General features: G+C 49.6%; 1 protein-coding gene across 3 annotated transcripts in view; it reads left to right on the plus strand.

The window, feature by feature from the left end:
• Positions 1-3,546: 3,546 nt before the first annotated feature.
• fermt2 (FERM domain containing kindlin 2) overlaps positions 3,547-23,930 on the plus strand; it is a 38,061-nt gene continuing 17,677 nt past the window's right edge. Inside the window, exons 1-3 of one of the 3 annotated variants that reach the window (XM_062468691.1) lie at positions 3,547-4,022; positions 4,722-4,879; positions 19,398-19,631. In XM_062468691.1, coding sequence (XP_062324675.1) covers positions 4,723-4,879; positions 19,398-19,631 — 391 coding nt within the window. In that variant the 5' untranslated portion in view covers positions 3,547-4,022; position 4,722. The remainder of the gene's footprint in view (positions 4,023-4,721; positions 4,880-19,397; positions 19,632-23,930) is intronic. The other 2 variants (XM_062468694.1, XM_062468693.1) reach the window with 2 other exon arrangements.

Raw genomic sequence — 23,930 nt, forward strand, 5'->3', positions numbered from 1 at the left:
TAGTTTCTCCGAGGGGGTGCTACAACTGGACGACAGTCAAAGAGAGGCAATAGACAGTGCCTCTATTCTAACACACATGGACCTAAAAAAACAAACCCTTGCTGAGTGTGTAGGCTTGGGACCTGTGTAGAATTCCTTGCACACCCTCCATCCTTTCCTGGAGATTACACTGATCTGGCTATGGTTCAATTGGTAACAGCTGCAATGGGAAGCGCATGCTTTCACCTATGAGATCATGTTAGATCAGGGCTTACCTAATGGAAGGCGTCCCATTCCTACAGGATTGGAACACAGCCCCGGTGTGTCACCGAGGGAGGTTAGCAACGCTTCTGTTGCTGTTGTATTTTGAAGAATTTGAAAATAAGCTCCACTGTTGCGTCGGCATGTCAGTGTGGTGGTGGGGTTGGAAATGTGTGGGTGGAGTTTCTCAGGACGCAATTAGAAAACCAGATCATCTCCACAACGCTGAGAATAGAATGACAACTGTGTTCATGCACAGCTTGATAGTCACTTTTTTTGTGACGTTTTTGTGTTGTTTCTTATCAGCCTGTGTTCTCAGTGGTGAGGCCATGTGGTGTATCTAGGGAGGCGTTCTCAAACACCAGGGGGAGGGTGTGTCGTCACACTTGTGGTTGTATCATTGGGGCTGATGGTGGGCCGTAAGCCACAGGGAAGGCCAAGCAGAAGGGCTGTTCCAGATCTGTATATGGTTTGTTTTCACCGAGCTGTCAAAGTTGTTTTCAAAGCGTGATGGGTCACTCTTGGAAGCGGCCTCCTGTCCTTCAGGTGATGTGAACTAGTTTATTTCATCAAGGAGTGTCTGTGTCTCTAAGTTGAAAGAACCTTTTTATTACCAACATGACTGTTACTTCAACTCTGAAATGATGTATGCTGGAAAGTGATTGGCTGTCCCCAAAGCTGTGCAATAACCCATGCCTGTAACGGATTTAAACTGCCATCCGGAACAAATGTATTTATTTCCTTTTAATAAAAATATTCTTTTTTTGCATACAATGACTGTATTCTTCTTTTCTTTCTTACATCTGCTATTCCTAACTTAGTCTGTCAAGGTCCCAAGGATGATGTCAACACAAGTCTGGTGTCTGGGCAGTCTGTCTGGACAAGGGGTGCTGAAACGTGTGGGTGGATGTTTGGAAGAAAGACATCCTCTGCTTATTAAGACACAAGAGATCTCCCCTATCACACTCCTGGAAATGTACAGAGCACAATAGTGGTGTGTGTTGGTCTGAACCTTAGAAGGAATTCTTTCCAAAGGGTCACACACTGGCTTTTTATTTGATTTATCCAGACAGCCACAGCTGATGGATTGCTTATGAATAGTGCTTTGTGTGGACTCCCTGTATTGAATGCTGATCCGTGGCCCTGTTGTAGGTTAGTAGCTGGACTTGAATGTAGTTCAACCAGTGCTGCAATTCTCAACACATACTCAGATGTGCTCTGTTAAATGGGGACTGAATTGTATTGACAGACTGCAGTTTAGTTTTTCTCCACTAGGTGGCAATGACCTGTTGACAATAAAAAGCCAAACAATGGCCCCCGTTGACCATCTGTTCCTGGGAGACCCCATTTCCACATCCACGTCCCTCCACTGTCCAGAATTATCATCTGACAGTCAGTAACTAGGCTACCACTGCATTCCTATTAAAGCTGGAACTGTATAAGTGACATTGAAGTCATGTGAAATACTGCCACTCCCCTTCTTCAGAACTCACTCAATTAGAGAGTAATCAATTGTCTGGAGTTCATTGAAACTGTCATTGGCGGCACTGTCACCAGTGCCGCCTCTCTCTCTTCTCCTCACTCTCCTCAATCTCTCCTTTTTCTATCTCTACTCTCCCTTTTTTCTCTCTGTCTCTCTCTAATACACCATGGCCTGAGCAGAAGTCTGGATCTGGATCCTCTTATAGGGTCACTAGCAGCCTCTCAGTCCAACTGCACTCCTGCACTGCATCTGACTGCACTGTTTACTCTGCAATTAAAACAGAGCCTATAAAAGGCAATGTGTTGGCTGCCAGACACTGACACGGGGGTCGGAGCAGCAGGGAGTAGGTTATAAATCGCTTTGATGCAGACCATAGTCAAAAGCCCAAATTCCAGAGCTTGGGCTAGGGCTGGAGTTGAAGACTGAGTTTAAAGCAAGGGCTGAGGGTTTGAGTTTAGCGGTGTTGTCTGAGCAAGGGCTTGGGCCGGGTCAAGGATGGAGTTGGAGGTAAAGACAGCGTTTGAGACTGGGTTTAGGATTTGGGCTTGAGTTGAAGAAGGGTTTGATCTGAAGTTAGATCAGGGGTTGGACTTAAAAACCACTGAGGCTGGGTCTGTGGCAGGGTTAGGGCTGAGGTTGGATCTGGGGCAGGGTTAGGGCTGAGGTTGGATCTGGGGCAGGGTTAGGGCTGAGGCTGGTTTGAGCCAGGGTTAGGGCTGAGGCTGGTTTGAGCCAGGGTTCGGGCTGAGGCTGGTTTGAAGCAGGGTTAGGGCTGAGGCTGGTTTGAGGCAGGATTAGGGCTGAGGCTGGTTTGAGGCAGGGTTCGGGCTGAGGCTGGTTTGAGGCAGGGTTAGGGCTGAGGCTGGTTTGAGGCAGGGTTAGGGCTGAGGCTGGTTTGAGGCAGGGTTAGGGCTGAAGCAGGGTTTGGAGTACCATTTGTCTGAAGCTGGGGCTGAGGCTAGGGCTAGTGAGTGCAGCAGCAGGGGGTGAGCCAAGAACCCTGATGATTCATGCCTCACCGCCGACCACTTGGACGGGGAATTTGTGCGTGCTGCTGTGCAGAAGAGCAGATGCAATGGAAAGAAAAGACAGCAGCATCTGTGCCAAACTAGCCATTTGTATGGTTTGAAATACACATAAACACACTATATCATCGATCTGCAGTGGGGGAGATGGGAGAGGATGGAGAAAGCTCTCTGGGCTAACTGCTGTTGCTCAGTGTGAATAAAGCTGTGACATTCCACACATTGATGACATGGCATTCATTTGTTTACAGTGAGTGATGATAAATATGTGTACTCTCTTTACAGACATAATGGCCATGCATCTGCATCTCTTGCTTGTTGAAGCACTTACACAGTTGCTGACTCAGACCCACGGTGAATACATTTAGTTATAAGAGTAAAAAGGCTTCTCATTTGATGAATTTCTTGCATGGATTTATTTTGCCATCCTAACAGTTTCTTAAAATATTCTAAAGCAGAGAGAAAGGGATGGGTGGGTAAAGTGGGGGGGAAACAACCAAGCAAAAACACACTGGCAACAGGCGGACATAATGTGACTATTACACTGGGTGACTTGATTTGAGACACCCCAACTAAAATGTGAAAAAGTTGGGTTTCTAAAATGAGCGAATGTGAGTAATTCCCGAGGCGAAGACCCCCATAACGGTCCCCGGATGTGCCTCTGCAAGCTCCGTACATTTCCATAAAAGGCATCAGCAGCGGTCTTTATGCCCTTGCTCCCTAACTCAACAAACTGTTGAATTTTCCTCAAAAGGATTAGTTAAAGTGAAAGTTTTCTATGAAACGGATAAGTCCTATTTTAAATACAAAACATGTGCCAAATGTGACCTGATTGTCGTAGAGCGCGACAGGGATAGAGTTCAAACTCTAGCCGAGTGTCAATAAGAACCCGGCCACAAACAAAGGAACACGGGGATATTAGAACACAAATTGCATTGCTTGAAATCTGCCTGACTCACGTTAAAGTGCACATGTAAGGATTATAGTATGACTGTCCAACAGCGGGGAGACAGCCCCGCTCGATAGGAAAGGAAAAGTCGGATTGGAGCAGTGTGACGTTATCTGTTGGAAAGAGGGAGGGAGAGAAAGAGACGGCTGGACTCCATTAGCGGAACCCTGAGGAAACAGTTTGGGATACTTCACTTGAACGAGTTCATTTGGATTTAGTCTTTGACCTACCCAAAATACATGAGACAAAGCGAGAAAACTTATTTAATACAGAAACGTCGGAAGTTTTAGTGGCTTTTTGGACTTGGGTTGGTGCGTTTGTAAAGGTGAGTGGACAAATATAGCTCAAATTTTCGTCCTCGAAGCTCAATAACCATAGTCTGTTCTTTGCGCATATGCGCTTGGGAAATGAAAACATTGCGTTTTGTCTGTGGCTGGCGCGCGCACATGATCATACATCAAAATATACATATTGAATACCCACCATTCCACGCATTATACTTTTGGTAGTAGCAGCGCACTATTTCAAGTAAGTTTGCCCTGAATGACCGACTGTGTACTCACCGTTTGTGAGCGAGTCTGCTTACGTAATCAACTTTACTGCCTATTTGCCAGAATGTATTTACCGTTAGTTAAAGCAGGTGAATGTGCAAACGAAAAGTAGGCTCATTTAACATGTGGAAATACAAATAAGCTTAATCCTTTGTTCAGAAGTCATTATTGATTGACTCACCACATTTATTCATCCAAAGTGGGTGGAATGACCTGCTTTTGAGTGATATTGTAAGATTAACTATTTAAGGAATAGCCTACCATGATCAGGATCATGAACACTATTTTGATAGCTGGGTTGTCTCGTTTTTATACGTTCCAAAAAAGGCCAATGAAATTGACATAAGATTATGAATGACACAGCAGTCAGTAACCCTCGCTTTAGGAAGCACGTTATCAGGGTTGAGTACCCCACCGGTGTAAAGTGTAATAGAAGTAGGGCAGTATGGCCTGATTGTAGCTGTTTGTTTCAGGATGGCGCTGGACGGTATTCGGATGCCCGATGGCTGCTATGCCGACGGAACGTGGGAACTGAAGATGCACGTGACGGACCTCCACCGGGACGTGTCTCTGAGGGTCACCGGGGAGATCCATATCGGCGGAGTCATGCTCAAACTGGTGGAAAAACTTGGTAGGGACATCTAAAGATGTTCTATGAAGCGAAATTAAAGTCTGGTGGACTTTCCTTGACCCTGTCCCTGCTCTGTATGTGGAAGCTTCATTCTGTGAGTGACTGTGGCTGTTATCTGGTCATATTTGTGAGGCAGTAAATTCCTTTCTTTGCTACATTGTAACTCCACTGCCAACTGGCATTCCACCTATGTAAACACTACTAACTGTCACTGATTGTGGCTGTCCGTTAACAAGTGCACAGCTGGCTTGAGGAAAAGTAGCCTCCATACTTGTTGGAGAATACACTCACGCTTCATGATATGGACGCCAAGCCTTGCAGACAGCCCCTCTCTATTCAACTCCATACATGCAACCCCCTTTCAACTGCATTGTGCACTTCACGTCGTCCTGAGTGCGAGCGAGAGGACATAGAGCCTTCTGTCTGCTCTCGGCATGTGGAACACTGGCCCGTTTCACGGCGGAGAGGGTTCACCGGGCGACGGGGCATTTTAGGAGGGACATTGGTTGTTCCGATGGCGCCTGAATACCCGGCATTCCTTCCTGCGTCGCTCCTCGGTTTGATTCGTGGGCCCATGGGCCTGTTTTTAGCCCTCCTGTTAAAGCTCCACATAATTGAGGCCTTTGTTCTGTGTGGCTGACTGTTGTGTGTCTGGAGCAGGCTCCTCACGGCTGTAACAGCGCTTGTGGGAGGACGTGAATGTGGACGGAGCACCTCCGCCCACCAGCGCATGAAGGCACAGCCTTATGCATTGTTGGTGTGTGTGTGTGTCTGTGGAACAACTGTTCAGTTATCGACTGTTCAAAACAGAAATGTTCGGGGCGCAGTTTTGAAATTGGCATGTTAGTATCAAACCATTGGGATGCTAACAGTCCCACTAAGATGCTTGGAAGGTTCCAGAGGACTGAGATGCGGATGTCCTCAGGCGGTTGCTGTCAGGACACGGTTCAAGTGAAGGTGGATCACCACTGGCCATCTCAAGCATCATCTGGAGCACAACCCCGGCCTCCAATCTCTGGGCCGTCTCCTCGTTGCCTACATTTTAGTGAGATATATCATCTGCTTATCTCTCAGTTCTCAGTCTGGTAGCTTCACCAGGCGTGACGGTCCTGATTGTGGCTGGTTGGCTGTGCTGTTTGCTATCAGAACGCATAATAGTTACAGTATATGCTAAGGTCTGGTTAAGCCGTTTTCCATTCAGTAGTATGATTAACCCACTCTCCCCTTAGACTTCTCACATGGAGAGAGAGAGAGAGAGAGAGAGAGAGAGAGAGAGAGAGAGAGGAGAGAGAGAGAGAGAGAGAGAGAGAGAGAGAGAGAGAGAGAGAGAGAGAGAGAGAAGAGAGAGAGAAGAGAGAGAGAGAGAGAGAGAGAGAGAGAGAGAGAGAGAGAGAGAGAGAGAGAGAGTGAGAGAGAGAGAGAGATAGAGAGAGAGAGAGAGAGAGAGAGAGAGAGAGAGAGAGAGAGAGAGAGAGAGAGAGAGAGAGAGAGAGAGAGAGAGAGAGAGAGAGAGAGAGAGAGAGAGAGAGAGAGAGAGAGAGAGAGAGAGAGAGAGAGAGAGAGAGAGAGAGAGAGAGAGAGAGAGAGAGAGAGAGAGAGATCCATCTCCATCTGCAATCATTAGAAGTGGCATGTGAAAGGATTCCAGGACTTCTGCCAGGACTTTTATTGCTCTATTTATGGGCATGCATTATTATAAATATTGGCCAGTGGCGGGCAAGCCCTTCTCATGTGACACCCTCTCACTGTTGCAGTGTGGGACAAGCCTCCGTGGTTCATTGTGTAAGCAGGTCCTTTCTTTCCTCCTTTTCTCTCAGCTGTTAAGTGGCCCTCTTCCATGGCCTCCCGCTCCGCTTGGCGATGGTGTTGGCCAGGGGTGGAACTGGCCTTGTAGAACCGCTGTCAAGTGCTGTGGTCACGTGTGCACAGGGTGAAGCGCTGATTGGTTGCATGAGGGGTCTGATGGTTGTTTTGTATAGAGTGGCCTCCTTTTTTCAGTTTTTTAAGGGATTTTAATTGCCGCTGTCACACACACACACACACACAGGCACACTAGCTATTCGTTACAGGGGCCGGGGGACATGTACTTCTGGCACGCTTGTCCTCTGTGCCCAACTAAAGGACACCCTGTTGCAATGACAGACACACACACACATTCTCTGTCTCTGTCAAGGGGACAGCCTGTTACATTCCTCTCACTGCGTAGTGTCACAATCTCCAAATTAAGACCAGGAGTCTGGGGCCTCTCATTGTGGCTTCACAGCTAATCACAGCCTCCGCTCTAGATCTTGTACAGTCTTACAAAGAAGTCTTGTTGCCTTCTCGTGTGTGTGTGTGAGTATTTTGTGCCATTTGGGGATAGTCAGTATACAGTATCAGCAGGTTTGCATTGATATGATGAGATTGTCACCATTAGATGTAATGCTTACCCAACCATGGAAAAACCTGAATGTCTTGCAGGGAGGGTACAACTGTGTGCGTTCGTGTATGTGTGTGTTTTGAACATCATCCCTGGTCGTTCCCTCCAACAGTGAGCTCTGGGTCTCCCCTCCGCATGTCAGGTTCAGAGAGAGCTTTTCTGGATGAAATAGGTAAATGCCAGGAAAGCACTTAGCTATCGATCCCGGCCGACACAGTGCCCATCTCCGCCTCCCGCGGCTCCCCAGGAGAGCTCTATTTAGGGGCTGCTGATTGAAAACCCCTCCCTGCCCCAGTGTCTCCCTTCTCCATCCCCTCACCTATGATCTATTCATCCCCCATTACTTATGTTTGGGTCTGCTTCGGGATATCACTTTGTTGTTCTCTGCTAAAAGCGCACTCCCATATAGCTCTCTCCGCCGGGACTGACGTCCGGCAAGCCAACATCGGTGCTGACAACATTAGCCTTGCGGGTTTATGAGATTCAGGAGCACCAATAGGGTTCCAGAACCACAGATTCTGTTTGTGTTCCCTAAAACTGACTGCTTGTCTGTATAAACCCTTGGACAGACCGTGCGGCCTCCAGGAATAGGGTTTGTTAGAAAAACCAAACATCCGCGATTAGAGCGGAGAGGAAATGAGCGTTGGCGGTGAATGAGAGAGGCCAGCAGAGAGAGGGGAGTCTTCTGTTGTCGTCAATCTGTACGTTTTAAATCAAGTTGACCGTTTCGGGTGCAGTCTCAGTGGAGGGTCGGGACGGTCTATGAGGGAGGGAGCCGTGCCATACATGTGGCTGGGTTTATGCTCCAGTATCTGCCCTGGGTGGAGAGATGGGTCTGCTTAGCTTCAGCTGAGGCAGAGTGAGAGGAGGGAGGTGTGGCGTTGGTCCGGAGCGGAGGGAACAGGAGTGGTGGAGCCTGGGGAGGGGAGGGTGGAGAGAGGGTGATGGGGTAGGGGGGAGAGGGGGAGGGTTCAGGCTCCTGGTCCCTGTGACGTAGGTCAGGGCACTAGAATTCCATAAAAGTCTTTCACAGAGCAGGAAATGACTTCCAGGGTTTGGCATGTTCTCTGGACCCCTCCGTCATCCCTGAATATTCTGCTGCCTGCCTCTCTCTCTCTATTTTTATTCTGCCCATGTTGACCCCTTTTTCGGAAAATGTGTGTATTAAGAACTTCTGTTTGAGTAATGTTTTCCATGGTGGTTGTTTTAGGACATTTTCATCTATGATTTGGAGGGGTTGGTTTTACAGGCCACATGTTAAATGAGTCAGTTGTAGTAGCCCTGTTACTTTTAATGACAAAGTCCCAATGGACACTAGTGTCTGATAACAGGGATGCTCTGAAATGAACCTTTTTCTGAATATTGGATTACTTGACGATTATGATCTGTCAGCATTCTCCATTGCAAAATATAATGGTATCTTACCTCACAAGGGGCGGGACTCTCCTAGCCCGAGTGAGATGTTTGAATGTGAGCTGCCGTTTCATCAATGGCTGTGTTAGAGGTGTTATATCTTGGTAGCCTGTGTTTACGAGGAGGTTGTGGAAGGTAGCGGTGACCAGAGGAAGATGACCCGGTTCTGACAATGGAGGGGGGGGGGGGATTCGCAAGGAAACAGACGCCATTTAGCACAGGATGTCAGACTTCCTGTGTTTTTTTCTTTCTCTTCTCTGCGGCTCCCTCCCTCTCTGACCCTTCGGGGGATTTTCAGAAGGACTTTGTGCGGGGTCCAAGCGAGGCTCTTTAGATCCTGCATGGCGCGAGATGAGGAGATGAGATTAAGCTTTCCTTTGCAGGCTATGTGCTGAATAGCTTGTACGTCAATATATCCCTGTAGCTTCCATCCGGAGATAGGGCTTGATATGACATCCTCTCATATATATTACTCTCATTGTTGCTTGGGCATATTCATCTCATCTCAACCATCATGTTGCCAGGAAACGCAGAGCAGCCGTCTTGGTGCTGCTCGGTGACCAGCTAGCTTTGGTGGAGAGCGATGGTCTGCCTTGGCAGTGTGAGAGTGCGATGGCCAAGCCGCTGTAATCTACTCTACAGGAAGTAGTTAGACTAAGTAGCAGCCCTGCCCAGCCCAGAGCTTTCCTGTTACAGGAGCAAGATCCTGCTGTGATTTAGCTGGCCATATGCACACCCATGCTCACGCAATCACACAATCACACAGATGCATGGACATTGACATTCAACAGGGTCGACTTTTATCGTCACTCAAAACGTGGCGTTTTCCAGTAGTGGTGAGAGTGCAGTCACTTCCGAAATGAAAATCAGACATTTTTCCAGATTTAAATTCCTTACTTGACCCAGTTATCATTTTAACCTCTCTTTTGCGTTAATCATCACCCTAAACATTTGCGATGGTTTCCACAGTTTTTTCTCTTACAGCAAAACCAAGTGTTTTAATGAGTTATGTTTGTCATCTGAACTATGTAGCGGGGGGAAGACGTTCACAGCTCCTCTGGGAATACGAGCCTGCTGGTTTTTGTTCTCCCCCCCTCCTCTCTTCCTCTCCCCTCTCCCCTACCCCCTAACACTGCCTCATCCTGTGCCTGGTTTCACTCTACAAACTAGCGTGTCACCTGCAGAGCTGAAGGGGCGTCTTCGTCGCAGCTCCACATTGTCCTCCCTCTCGACAACACACACCTGCAGGTCGGCGCAGTAAGCTGATAGGGCGGTATTGTTTGGGTTCCTTCCATTCATTTCCAGAAGCTTCCCCCTCTGTGGCCTTGTGCTCGTCCGACTCCAACGCTAATCCCAACCGCAGCCCCTTTACATTATCTGGCAGATGACTGAGTAGGTGTTCCACAGTCGTCTCAAATGCTCCCCTGGGTTTGGAAAGGTGTTACGGTGGCATTTAGCACAAAGCACCTCTGCTGCTTGAATAACAAGGCTGTTGTTTCCTATTCCCTGTAACACTACTGGAAAGCCTTTCTGTTCGGCATCCAGTGTGGCTCGTCTGCCTACTGACGTACTTCCTGTTGCGGAGCCTTGCGGTGGGCCACCAACGTCAGTTTCTCCAGTGCGAGGAGGACTAGTCTGTCCTAATATTGACCCTGGCACGGTTCCTAGCGGTCTGGCCTTACTGAAGCTGCTGTAAGAACTCCTTATGGTCCCCAGAATACCTCACCAGAGAGACCCTCTCTCTCAGCCAGTCTGTGTTGAGATGAGGAGCGTGGACCATGGTGGTTCTGATGGGGTCGGGGGGGGGGTTGGTTTTCACACTGACAGATAGCCCAGGCTGTATCTTAGATGATTATATAGATAGGATCCTATCTCCAAACCCTGAACGGGTGGATAAAAGGAGGGATGGAAGCAAGGGACGATCCCCCCCCCCCCCTCTCTCTCTCTTTCTCTCCCTCTCTCTCTGCTCCAGTGGTCTGCTGGGTCTGGGCCAGCAGGAGAGTGGAGTAGAGGAGAGGCTGGAGAGAGAGAGAGAGCTTGTGATGTGATTACAGGTCCAGTAATTGTGTCTGCGTCAGGGTGGATCTGAGCTGCTGCTGGGTCTGAGGCGGCCCTGTTGTTATGCTGTGTTTGGATCATGACACAAATGGATACAAACGCGCCACGCCTCAGGGGGCCTGAGCCTCATGCGCAGCGGCTAATGATAGACACACACACTCACACACACACTGGTCTTCTCCCGCCTGACTACTGATGTAAAGGCTCACGGTTGAAGAGATGGCAGCATACCAGGCCCACTCTGACACATCTATGACACTACTACACAGGCTTGACCGTTTGGCTTTGGTTCACTGCGCGCGTGCACGTGTGTGTGTGTGTGTGTACCTGACTGGACAAGGCTGTACTCTCCTCCCGCCCTCCCTCAGCTCTAGGCTGATCCACCAGAGCTCCCAGGTGAGCTCTTGGGAGTTCCACACAAGCCAGGCGGTCTCAGACCGGTCTGGGTCTGGGCCTGGTCCAGACCAGGTCGATCCAGGTCGGATCCCAAAGGATAGAGGGAGAGCTGGGCCTAATTCTGGAGCTAAAGCGATCTGAGCGGGCCTACTGCTGCTGGCCACCACAGTCCTTCTAGAAAAGACCAGCGCTTCTGAGGGAGTAGAAAAGCTTCATGTACAAATGTGTGTCTTATCCCAGTAAAGGCTCTCGTTACATGGGTCCCAGCGGAAGGCTTGAGTGTGTTTGTGACAATAAGATCAGTAGGATCAATACCGGCCCGTCTGTCCCTCGCCTCTGACCTCCGACAGCCTTGACCTCTGCCGGATATGTCCCCTGTGTGTGTGTGTGTGTGTGTGTGTACGTGTGTGTGTGTGTGTGTACATGTGTGTGCGTGTGTGTGTGTGCGTGTGTGTGTGCGTGTGCAGTAAGTGAGACCTCCCATCGGTGTGCCTGTCATGTCTATAGCCCCTAATGGCCCCAACAGTACAAATGGGGCCAGCCAGAGTCCGAGCCCTTAAAAGGTTTAGGTTATTTGTGTGAGTCAGGTAATGGCCCTACAGGCCTGCATATTGAATGCCACACACACACACACACACACAAGCAGTAGCTCTCTTTTATTGGCTATTGGCTGGAATCAGAGATGGGAATAATGTGAGCTGGCCTTGTTCAGCTCGTGTCCTGTCACAACAGAACGATCGGAGATCAGGGAGAGATCTGCACCCACAGATCTCACCGGGGGAGGAGATATCCGAGAGAGAGAGAGAGAGAGAGTGAGAGCGAGAGCGAGAGCGAGAGCGAGAGCGAGAGCGAGAGCGAGAGCGAGAGCGAGAGAGAGAGAGAGAGAGAGAGAGAGAGAGACAGAGAGACTCGCAGCAGATCAGCTGACAGTCACCTGATGTTGTTTGTGTTACTGGCTCAGTCCTAAGCAGCACCATCACGACTTGGGCCCTTTTCTGCTAACAGAAATGTGTTTGGTTTTGATCAGATTATCTTTTGTGTGTCTCGCTGGAGAAACGAGTCAGGCAGCCTGTCGGACGCCTGTCCCTTTTGAACAAAAGCCGGCCCTTGACGCACGCAGATATTTACACAACATCATTACCGGCTGCTGCTGTATGCGTTCTCTTCTCCTGCACGTGCCCAGTGGTGTTTAAACACCCGGTATCTCGGCATCAGCACGGTCGACTGTGCGTGTTGTGACGGGGAATACACGAGCTAGGCCACACGAGCTAGGCCACACGAGCTAGGCCACACGAGCTAGGCCACACGAGCTAGGCCACACGAGCTAGGCCAACGCTTGATGGGTGTACAGGTTGGCTGATGTGGAACACGGGTATACTAACAGGACTGGACTGGACTATGTCTGTGGGATGTTTGAGTATGCACCCGTTTACACAGAGATCTTGTCGGAGGATACGGTCGTTCTCCAGCTAGTCAATGTTGACCATTCCCCCCCCCCCGTCATGTCAAAGGCACGAGGGCTGTTTAAACACCAGCACTGGGGGTCAGGACACGGAGAGTGACGATATGGAATGTTGTCATTGAGAGGGAAATGGAGAGAGGGAGAACTGAAGTGTGAAATAAGAGCAGAGCCATGACTAGAGGGAAGGATGAAGGGGAAGGCAGAGAGAGGGGAAGGCAGAGAGTGTGTGATAGAGAGAGCGAGAGAGAAGGAGGAAGACAGAGAGCTGGAGGTTAATCATATGAAGAGCCACGTCTTTGTTGTGAGTGAAAACACTTTCTCTGCCCCCACCCGCCCCCCCCCCCCCACCCCCCGCGGCGTCAAACGGCTGTTGCTACGGACACGGACGCCCGCCCTCCAAGCAGCACCCAGGGTGGAATGATTTATTTTTATCAGCCTAACCTCATCTCGTTGTGCTTGTGTTCATGTGGCCATGCAGGTGTTGTGTTGATAACCAGCACCCGGAACACATGGTTGCTGGTTCCACTGGTTGTCATCCAGGACAGAACCACTCAGACAGGGAGATACTGGACCACCAGCGAGGACAGCCCAAGAGGTTCACAGTGTCCTTTTGGCAGTAATAATACTGGATAGCCCCTCATATCAAACTCATACAGCGCCTGACAGCAGACCAGTAACCACTGCTTGTCGAAAGATCCTCTGTAGATATAGAGGTACACACATTGGGGAGGCATATTTAGCACGCATTGTTTTTAAGTAAATGGATGGAAACGGTTGAGCTTAACTTTGGGCAGTATTTTCTCACTTTATTGCTATTGGTTTAGGAAGAGCAATCCAGGTAGAAATAGATTGTATATTGTCTTTATGGATGTTATAGCCAGGTGTAAACCGCCATCCACACAGTGTGACATTCAGACAGCTCATCTCTCCCTCTCTCCCTCACCCTCTCTCTCCTTCTTTCTTTTTCCTTCCTTCCGTCTCTCTCTCTTCTCCCCCCCCCCCCCCCCTGTCTTTGTCCTCTCTCTCTTTCTCGGCTGTCCTCTGCTCGTAAAGCCCGTCATCCTCTCCCTTTTGAGCCGCCCCTCCCCCCCCCAACACACACACACACACACACCCTACCCCCTTCACTTCTGTCACACCCTCCCATCCCCCACTGACAGCCCTTCATAAACACTGTCCCCTAATGTAAACACTGCAGATCCTCTGTCTACATGGACGGGGGGAGGGACGCAGGGGAGGGGGAGAGTGGGATCGAGGGGACCGGGGGTGCAAGGGAGGAGAGAGGGGTCGAACGACAGTTACACCAATGACCCCAACCGCCTCCATGCTAGCTTCTCTCTCCTGTAGTGTAGACGCAACACCGCACGATGCAGAATCCACTCGGCTCATTTTTAAAGTGTTCTCGTGGCTATCCCTCTCTCCCCATACCCATGTGGTGGTGGTGTTTAGCCGTGGTTGATGTCGCTGTTTGGAGTGTTTAGCCCGGTGCGTTGTGCGGCTGTACTTACTGTTGACGAACAGGGAGGAGGGTCCTGTTGCTCCCTGGTCGTGACTGTGGATGAGAAGCACTCCGTTTGACAGCACTTACACATTTGAATAGAGCTCATTAGTACGCATGCAGCAGGGGAAGTTGAGGGATGGATATGCACGGCCCTGCTTCTACACCTCACACACACACGCGCACGCACACTCCCCATCTTCTCTCACACGTGCATGCAGAGGTCATAAAGCATGGTTTCCCTCGCTTCTTTTCCATCCCCTCCCCCCCCCCCCCCCCCTCACACACACTCTTTCTCTCTTCCCAAGGACTGTGGGACTGCATTTAATGCACCCAATTACTTAGATGAGTCTCCAGCTTCATCTGGGGGGGGCTGCATTACGTCAGGCCTGGCAGGCTGTATTTTTAGCGGGGAGATGCCATTGGCCCCCTGCACCAGCCCCCACCCCCCCACCCCACCCCCTGGGCCCCTCCCCCATTCCTCTCTGCAGATTGAATTACCAGCCTTTTATTGAGGCACTCTTGACGGACAGCTACTGGAGCAGGGCGGCGCGGCGCCGTGACGTCACAATACAGCAGGGAGAATTCCGACCAATGGGGTTTGGAGACGGGCAGAGCTCGAGGACGGCCCCATGGAGTTGCGGCGAGAGGGAAAATGGACGCTGTCCCATGATTGAGGCTTCCGTCCATGTGTCTGTGTGTGTGTTCACGCCTGTGTGTGTGCGTGTGTAGTCTTGAGTTCACAGGAGCAGCCACTGGATCTTGACTGTGGTCAAGATCTGCACAGCCAAATGTGTCGTTGGCAAGGCGCACACACAGCCCAAATGACTGGGTTGGAGGGGAACACTGTGAGGAGAAAGTGACGAGGATACACACAAGTCTATTTACGATTTAGCCTTTCTCCATCTCTTTTTCTCCTGTCTTTCCAGTCTCTCCATCCTCTCTTTTTCCCCACCCTTTCCTCTCTCTCTCTCCTCGGTTCATGCGGTTCACCAAAGGAAGCATTTTTTTATGATTTGCAACAGCTGAGACATCAGAATGTCCTGTTGACAGCTAGCCCCCCTGCTGGTAGACTGTACCCAAGTGGTCTTCACACACACACACACACACACACACACACACACAAGCACAATCCCAAAGAGAAAGCTTGGAATGTTTACAGTTAGGTGCCAAAGGTTTTCCCCCATAGGTAAACACTCTAAAGTAACAGCTTGACAAACAGCCCCTGCCGACGACAACAACTCCCCTTCCACCCCAAGCCTCCACTCAGCCAGGCCAGGTCCTCACAATGGCAGCTGCATGTATTGCTGCGTGATTTCTGTCTCATCTCTGTCTATCTCTCTCTCTCATCTCTGTCTATCTCTCACTCACTCACTCATCCACCTTTCCCCAGTCTTTAATAACCAGTGTGATCTTTCTGCCTCTCCCTCTCCCCTGCCAGGCTGGCTTGCCAATCACAGTGGTGTTGTTGACTAATCCCAGGGAGTCACTCATTCATTCACCCATTCATACATTTATTCATTGTCATCACCTCTCCTTCCACACATGTTGGAGCTCAGGGGGTGAGTGTCAACAACACATCTGAATGCCTGTGTGTGTGTGTGTGTGTGTGTGTGTGAAGGCCACCTGAGCTCAAGTTGCCATGATGCCCTGCTGCTGATAGACAGGAAGGGTAGGATGGGGGAAAATCCAGATGAGCGTTCCAAGACCACAGCGAGGATGGTCGAAACCGTCATCTGACGCCCTTAAAATAAAAACCTTCAAGTATTATGAAGTGAGAGGGGGGAGGGGGGGGGGGGGGGGCAAGGGAATGTTTACAGTTTTTCTCGATTGCTAAGACACAAAAATGGTATGTGTAAGCCATCCCCACAAAACCATTTTGCCAAATCCCAGCAGAAAGACCATGTACCCCAATCTTTAAACACAATTTACCCTTTTTGACACATTTCTCAGGTTCATTCACACTTCTTTGCAAAAGTCTAAACACACCTCTTACTTTAAGACACAATTATCACCATTATGTCATTCAGAAAACACTGCCATTTGATAAGTAAACCCAAAACAGCGCAATTCAAACACCCTTACCAACCAATTATCCATGTGTAACCACTAACAAGCAAATATACTCAACAAGCAATCAGGGGTTTGGAATGAATACAAAGGTAAGCTCATCTGTACTTTGAAATCATGGATGAAAATATCAGAAGAAAAGGAAGAATTGTCCAAATGAGAGGAGGTGGACAAGGGAGAGGAAGAGGCAGAGGAAGAGGAAGAAGAACAACAATCTCAAATGAGATCCATGCCACACTATGACAGAAATCCCTATGATGATTTGTTTATTTCCTTGTTTTCTTAGCCTTTGTTCCCCAAATTACAATTTACAGCAATACATTTGTTTTGTTGACTAACAGTACTACTATTTGTATACTGTGACTACTACAGTAACAAGAGCTCAAAATGCAATTGCTGTATAATAGAAAATAAACAGCCTGTAAGAAGGACAATTGCAGTAATTGTGAGTTTTATGATTTACATCATGTCAAACTCATGAGGTGGAACATATCTAAAATTCAGGGACACGTTATAGTCAATGGTTCTTGAAAACCTTTTTATAATAGTGTTTTCAATTCCTCCCAGCAGTGTCTAAAGGGTATTCAGAAGGTTGAATTTATTTGACTTTGTCAGGACTTTGTGTGTATTTTGAATGCAAAGTTAGGTTTATACGACAGATAATATGGTTTTGACTACAGTGTTTGATTTTGGGTCAAAAGTCAAGGGTTTGGCCAAAACAGTGTAAGTATGAAGATGTGTGTTTAGAGTTTGGAGAAAACACAGTACACATTCAAGAAATGTGTCTTAGCAATTGAGAAAAACTGTAATATCCAGATAGGACCGAACTGGCTTTAGTCTGGGTGCAGTACTGCTAAACGCTGCTAGCCACTTAGCTTGCGTAGGAGAGTAATGGCCGTCCATTGTGTCTGAGAGGCTTTCCAGCTCTGTGGTTCACTGACCAGATGATGGATCCACTGATGGACCATTTAGCCAGGGAGCTAATAGGAATATTAAACATTTCCATTGACAGGCTATGGCCTTGGAACATTGTAGGCTTTGTCTGTCTGTATCAGACAGCGAGGAGGGATTCAGCTAAAAAGCTTAACCCTTGTGCTGCCTTCGGGTCACATGACCCAAAGGTTCATAACGAACCATCGTTGTGTTTACCCAATTTTACCCAATACAAAAACAAATAAAAATCATTTTCTTTTAACCTTCGCAATGTGGAGGGTCTGAGACAGCCCGACGGTTAAAAGAAAATGCTTCACTTTGTTTTTGTATGCGGTAAAGTTGTCACAATACGACGGTGGGTAACAATGACTGATGGGTCAGAATGACCCGAAGAGAACACAAGGGTTAATGAGGAGTTTCTCCATCGCAGTCCCAGGAAATATGGGTCCATGACGCAGCGTTCTAGAAATGTTACCAGCGTAGACGGTCGAAGGGGGTGGGGGCGCGAATGACGCCCCCACAAACGTTTGATAGGCTGAATCAATGACGGAGGAGGAGAAGAGGGGGATAGGAGAGGGGGAGAGAGAGGGAGAAAGAAGGAGGGAAGGAAACAGGACACCGCTCAGGGAAGTGCCTTCCTGGACGCATGCCGGAACAGTGACATCATCGCTGAGGGGGAACATCCAGTGATGCACAGCTCAAATAATACACCCTCCAGTCAGGCTTCTCCGAATTGTATTTACCGCACACTGATTATGTCATTGTCAGAAAAGCACGCGCGCGCACGCCCTTTCAGCTGTTTGATGTCAGAGCGCTCTGTGACAAATTCTATAAACACTTGACCTTGAAGTAGTTGACCCGCCAATTCGTTCTTTATCAGAAGGTCGCGCTGTGCTCTGTGGTGAGTGTGACCTGCAGATAGGACAGGGTGGATGTCTATTGTGACAGGTCAGTCTCCAAGTTTGCAACTCTTCTCTGTGCGATGACGTTGAAATCTCTGCTGAGTCTTTGGGATCAGAACCTGTCTCTCTGCCAAGTCTTTGGGATCAGAACCTGTCTCTCTGCTGAGTGTATGGGATCAGAACCTCTCTCTCTGCTGAGTCTTTGGGATCAGAGCCTGTCTCTCTGCTGAGTCGACGGGATCTGAACCTGTCTCTCTACTGAGTCGACGGGATCAGAACCTGTGTCTCTGCTGAGTCGACGGGATCAGAACATGTCTCTCTGCTGAGTGTATGGGATCTGAACCTTTCTCTCTGCTGAGTCTTTGGGATCAGAGCCTGTCTCTCTGCTGAGTCGACGGGATCTGAACCTGTCTCTCTGCTGAGTCTAAGGGATCAGAACCTGTGTCTCTGCTGAGTCGACGGGATCAGAACCTGTCTCTCTGCTGAGTCAACGGGATCAGAGCCTGTCTCTCTGCTGAGTCAACAGGATCAGAACCTGTCTCTCTGCTGAGTGGATGGGATCAGAACCTGTGTCTCTGCTGAGTCAACGGGATCAGAGCCTGTCTCTCTGCTTAGTCTTTGGGATCAGAACCTGTCTCTCTGCTGAGTCTTTGGGATCAGAGCCTGTCTCTGCTGAGTCGAAGGGATCAGAACCTGTCTCTCTGCCGAGTCGATGGGATCAGAACCTGTCTCTGCCGGCTCAGCCTGGAGATGAAGCCCAGCTCTGTCTCAGGCACAAGGCCTCTGTCACCTCTGTAGCCCTCGTGGTGCTGAGGCCCAGGTAATCCTCCAGGCAGCTGCTTCCACTTCCCTCAGATCCCTGGGGCTTTCACCTTCTCTCTGAAGTCCCCTCAGAAACACACAAACACACTTCGACAGTGGCACTCATACTCAAACACTTCCACTTCCACGTTTACTGTTAAACTCATGTACACACACACTTACACACACAGTGACCCCAGGTCCTTCTCTAGTGTTGAGGTGCTTAGGTAGTGTGTGTGTGTGTGTGTGGGGGGGGGGGAGGCGGGGGGGTGGGTTAACTCATGTCTGAGAGTTAGAAGGGATCACAGCGTGACTCTGGAACAAAGGGAACCTGATCTGAACCTGAAATCCTTGCGGTGTCACGCAAACGGCAGCCTCGTTCACACCCTCCCTTCCTCCATTCTCTCAGTTCCCCTTCTCCCGTCCCCTCAAACGCCCCAAGAATCCCCTGCCATCCCCAACCCCTCGAACTTTAAGCCCTTCTGCGCGTGTGTGTGTAAATAAAACAATAGTCTAACCAACTCTCCTTCCCTCTCTCCCTGCCTCCCCCGCTCTCCCCTCCGCAGACGTGAAGAAGGACTGGTCCGACCACGCCCTGTGGTGGGAGAAGAAGAAGACGTGGCTGCTGAAGACCCACTGGACGCTGGACAAGTACGGCATCCAGGCGGACGCGCGGCTGCTCTTCACGCCGCAGCACAAGCTGCTGCGGCTGCAGCTGCCCAACATGAAGCACATGAAGGTCAAGGTCAACTTCTCCGACCGCGTCTTCAAGGCCGTGTCCGACATCAGCAAGACCTTCAGTGAGTCCCAAGCGCGGCGCTCGCTCACGCTGAGGCACGCGTGCGCTCGCCCTGCCTCTCGGGTCACGCTTACACGCACGCACACACGCTAACTAAAAACAGGACGGTCGGGGCCAAAATCGCCGAACTGGATAACATTGGTCTTGCTTTGACACAGATAGATGTTTTTTGGTCCCAGAAGCTGGAAGTGGATTGTTTCGTATTTTCTCCTCCTCCCGTGTTGTCTTCCTCCCTCCTCCAGATCTGAGCCGTGTTTATCAAACACGCCCTGAGCCGTGGTCACAATCCCCATGCCCCCCTGACGACTGTGTCCTTGGACCAGTCCTGTTTACTAAACAGGCCTGATGCCAATCCCAATGACGTGACCTTATGGGACAAATGTACACGTTCTGATATATAAGCACACAGAGAAAACACATTTCTGAGACCCACGCTTCAAACCATACCCAAACTAAACCTGTCTTGGTGTGTGTCTATTTGGTACAGACACGCACACAAGCGCTCCTTATGTTTTATGAATGTGTCCAGATTTAGCCTAACCTCTGGCCCTGTGCAGCCCCCTGAGTTTGAGCTCTCTCCCTCAATCGATAACTGCCCTCTCTACTCCCCCCCCCGGCCCCTCAGGGTTCAAAAGTCACACAACCGGGCCTGGTGACACCTGAACCCTCACCCCGTTAAGGATCCACCGCTCCACGTCACCTCTGAAACCCTCTAGTCCGCAGGTGTTGAAATTCTCTATGAGCCATCAGACAGACAGGGAGCCAGCCGGCCGGCCGGCCAGTCAGCTAGATTGCTTTGCCAGGTAGGCGGCCAGTCAGGCAGTGTGCGGGACACCTGTTGGGTCTTCATCTCTGGCTGGCGTTCTGAGAGCAGGATCAAGCGTCACGGCAGCTCCTCTGTTGGTGTTGGCTCTGCTGGAAGCTCAGTCAGACTTGTTTTGTATTTGTCTTTTAAAAGTCCTCCTACATTTATAAAAGGGTCCCGCAATGAAGTTCTGCCGAAGGAAGAGAACAAAAAACATATTTTGGAGGGAGTATAAATAGAGCTGTGTTTGTTTTTGAGAGATTGGTGACCGAGCGAGTGAGGGTGAAAGAAAGGGGAGGGAGAGGGAAAGAGGTGAGTGAGAGAAGGAGGGATCAAGTGAGTGAGACCAAGAGAGAAGCAGGCAGTCTCTACTCTTGTTTTGTTGCTGGCCATTCCTAGTTAGGAATAGGTCCACCTCTGCTGTCATCAATCTATTTTAGCTAAGCAGATTTTTAAGGACGAATTGCTCTTGGCTGACTCGGTGCGTGCCAGAGTGTTGAACCATGGCCTATGGTGGCCTGGGTGAGCCATGTATTGCTTAAATCTTTTTTGTTATCCTCCCCTCACCTCTCCTCAGGGCTGTCCGGAGAAATAACTATGATTAGGAGGTGTTTGGGGAGGATCAAAAGTTTCGACCTGTCACACGGCACATTTGGAATGGAACAGACTTCAACTGACATTGTTTTTTTTTTTTTGGAAACGTTAATTTTTTCATTATCTGGGCAACTTTCGGTTGGACATTTTCCTGTGTGTGTTGCTGTCTGCCATAGAAGTGCGCAGCATACAGAATGATGAGAAGCAGGAAGGGACCAGCCCAGGACGTCCAACTGGCCTGAGCTCCAGACAGACAGACAGAAGGAGGGGGGGGTGGGGGGGATCTCCCTGCAGCTGCAGCTGTGACTGAGACAATAACCATTCATATCCTCCCCTCCCCCCCCCCCTCTCTCTCTCTCTCTCTCTCTCTCTCTCTCTCTCTCTCTCTCTCTCTCTCTCTCTGTCTCTCTCTCTCTGTCTCTCTCTCTCCCCCCCCCCCCCGTTTCCTCATAAAGATTGATTTGGAGGGTTTTTTTGGCCTATGATGCTGCTAGCTGTTTTCTTGGACGGAGCCAAATCCAAGTTCAATCCTTTCCTAAAGGACCAGTCTATCTCTTCACCCCTCCCCCTTTTCCTCCCTCCCTTCTTCCTCACACATCTTTCTACCCTTCTCAAAATCACAAACACATGGTTTAGGCATCACCAAACATTCAAATACAAGTCGTCCTCTGTCCCCTCCATTTCACCAGCTGGAGGATCTCTGTAGGCGTCTTTCTGAGCCTAGTGAGACCGAATAACACGCACACACTCCACGTTATGAGCTGTGGACTGTAGCTACTGTAACAGGGCTAGTTAAATGGATCAAACCAATTACCACTGCTGGAGTTCTCCCATGTCCACCGCACAGCAGCTGTCTGAAGCCTACACATACAGACTGACAGGCACGCACACACGGACGGACACACAGACAGACACGGCCCATCTGTGCATTGAATGAAATTCAGCAGAATGAGGACTCTCATGAAATGACTGAATTTGCTGCCGTTCCCTTTGGCTTTGAGCTCTGGCATCCACAGGCAGCCCCCAGATCCTGCTCTGGGTTGATTGTCTGGCCTGTCTCACATTTAGGCCAGGGAGGGAGGGTAATAAACCATTTCCCTTCTTTTAGCTTCAGAGTCTATTCCAATGTGTTAGGAGCGGTTGTTGGGTCCTCAGAGGAAGAGTGCAACTGCCATCATGGCTGAAATGGCGTGAAATAAACCAAGCCTGTGGCATTACAAAGCAGCATAAAAGGCGAGGTATGTGGCTGTTAAACTGGAGGAATGCCCCTCGCTGCCATCAGACCTGGCTCCATGAAAGATTCATTTTGGAGCACGAGGAGTGTAGCTCAGCTCCATGCAAAGGACTACTGAATCGTTCAGGCACACTGGACCAGGACACCTAGCCGTTTACTGCTACGGTACAGAAAAACAATCCCGTCGTCTTGAGTGGCTCACAGCAAGTTCTCACAAACGCACGCACGCACACACACACCTGAATGTGGACCGTCACCACGAGCACATGACTGGTGGGACCTTCCTGAGGTACAAATAAGACCTTCACTTCCTGCGTGTACACACACACGCACACACATGCACACACACACACACAGGGCTAATGCAGCTCATGCTGCTTCACTTACGGCCGTCTTTCTCTAGTAGTCAGGTTATCACTGTAGACACACAGCAGCAGTCCCTGCCTCTGGAAAGATGGATGGATGGATGAAGGGATGGAGGGCACTGACTGATTGGAGAGATGGAGTTAGACTGATAGGAAGGGATTGATGGAGGGAAGGAAGGACGAACGGTGAGCCAGGAAGGAGTGGGTGGAGACGGTGGAAGATGGATTCATGTGTGGAAAGAGAGCGACAGGAGGACTGCGGGGGATGGAGAGAGACAGGGAGAAGGGGGAGGGGGTAGGGTCGATTTGGGGTCCAGTTTGCTCTCGTCAGTGTGGTCGAACAAAGGTCAGGCCCATGTCTGTGGTCCTGTTTATTTGTTGGACACTGTGGTCACAACTGAATGCCCGAGTGTAATATGCTCAATCAAAAAGTACATGATATGTTGGTGTTTAAACTATTATGATGATGTGGATTAATTCAGTAATGTCAAAGAATGACGCTCTGATGTTGAGACTGGATGTCGGATGTGACTTTCTCCCTGGTATTTTTAGAGAAATATATCGAATGACTACTCCTGCGGTCGAGATGTTGGGAGGTTCCTCACCTCACATAGAGATGAATCATGAGCTCCAGGGAATCAGGGAGTAAGGGAGAGGTGGCTTGCTGGCAGTCTGCCCCCAGGCACCCTGCCTGGGTCTGGATAGTGTCAAAACCAGCCTGGATGGACCACTCCTCGCTTGTGTGGGTGGCGTGTTAATAAACATCAGCAGTGTCTCACAACCCTGCTATGATGACCCAGCTCTGAGATCAGCTCTGAGATCAGCCTAGCGTCTCTCTCGGAATCCCAACCAGTGGAGCGTCTTCCCATTCTGGACGGTAAACTGACAGACACCCGTCTAGCTTTCCCTCTGTTCTCCTCTGGCAAGCTGCGTCGGAGCCTGCATTCCACTCGTTTTCCCTCGCTTTCCTCTCCTCCTTTTATGTGACCGATGAAAAGAATACCTGTCTGTTATGTGCTCCTCTTCCGCCCTTCCCCCTCTCTATTCCTTCATCTCCTTCGCCTCTCTCCTTCGTTTCAAAGTTGGATTGTTTGGCTTTGTAGTAAAATGCCAAGAAAACTACGAGTGACCATGATGACTCATAGTATACACACACATACACACGGTGTGTGTGGGCTAGCAGTGCTAAGGCTAGGCAGCATGCCTGTACTCACATGGCTGTATAAGGGCACAGGGATCGTGCAGCAAAGCAAAAGCATGGAGAAGGGAGTGAGCAAGGGATGAGGGAGGGAGAGACAGAAG

Source organism: Osmerus eperlanus, chromosome 9 (assembly GCF_963692335.1).
Source record: "Osmerus eperlanus chromosome 9, fOsmEpe2.1, whole genome shotgun sequence".
Taxonomy (NCBI): domain Eukaryota; kingdom Metazoa; phylum Chordata; class Actinopteri; order Osmeriformes; family Osmeridae; genus Osmerus; species Osmerus eperlanus.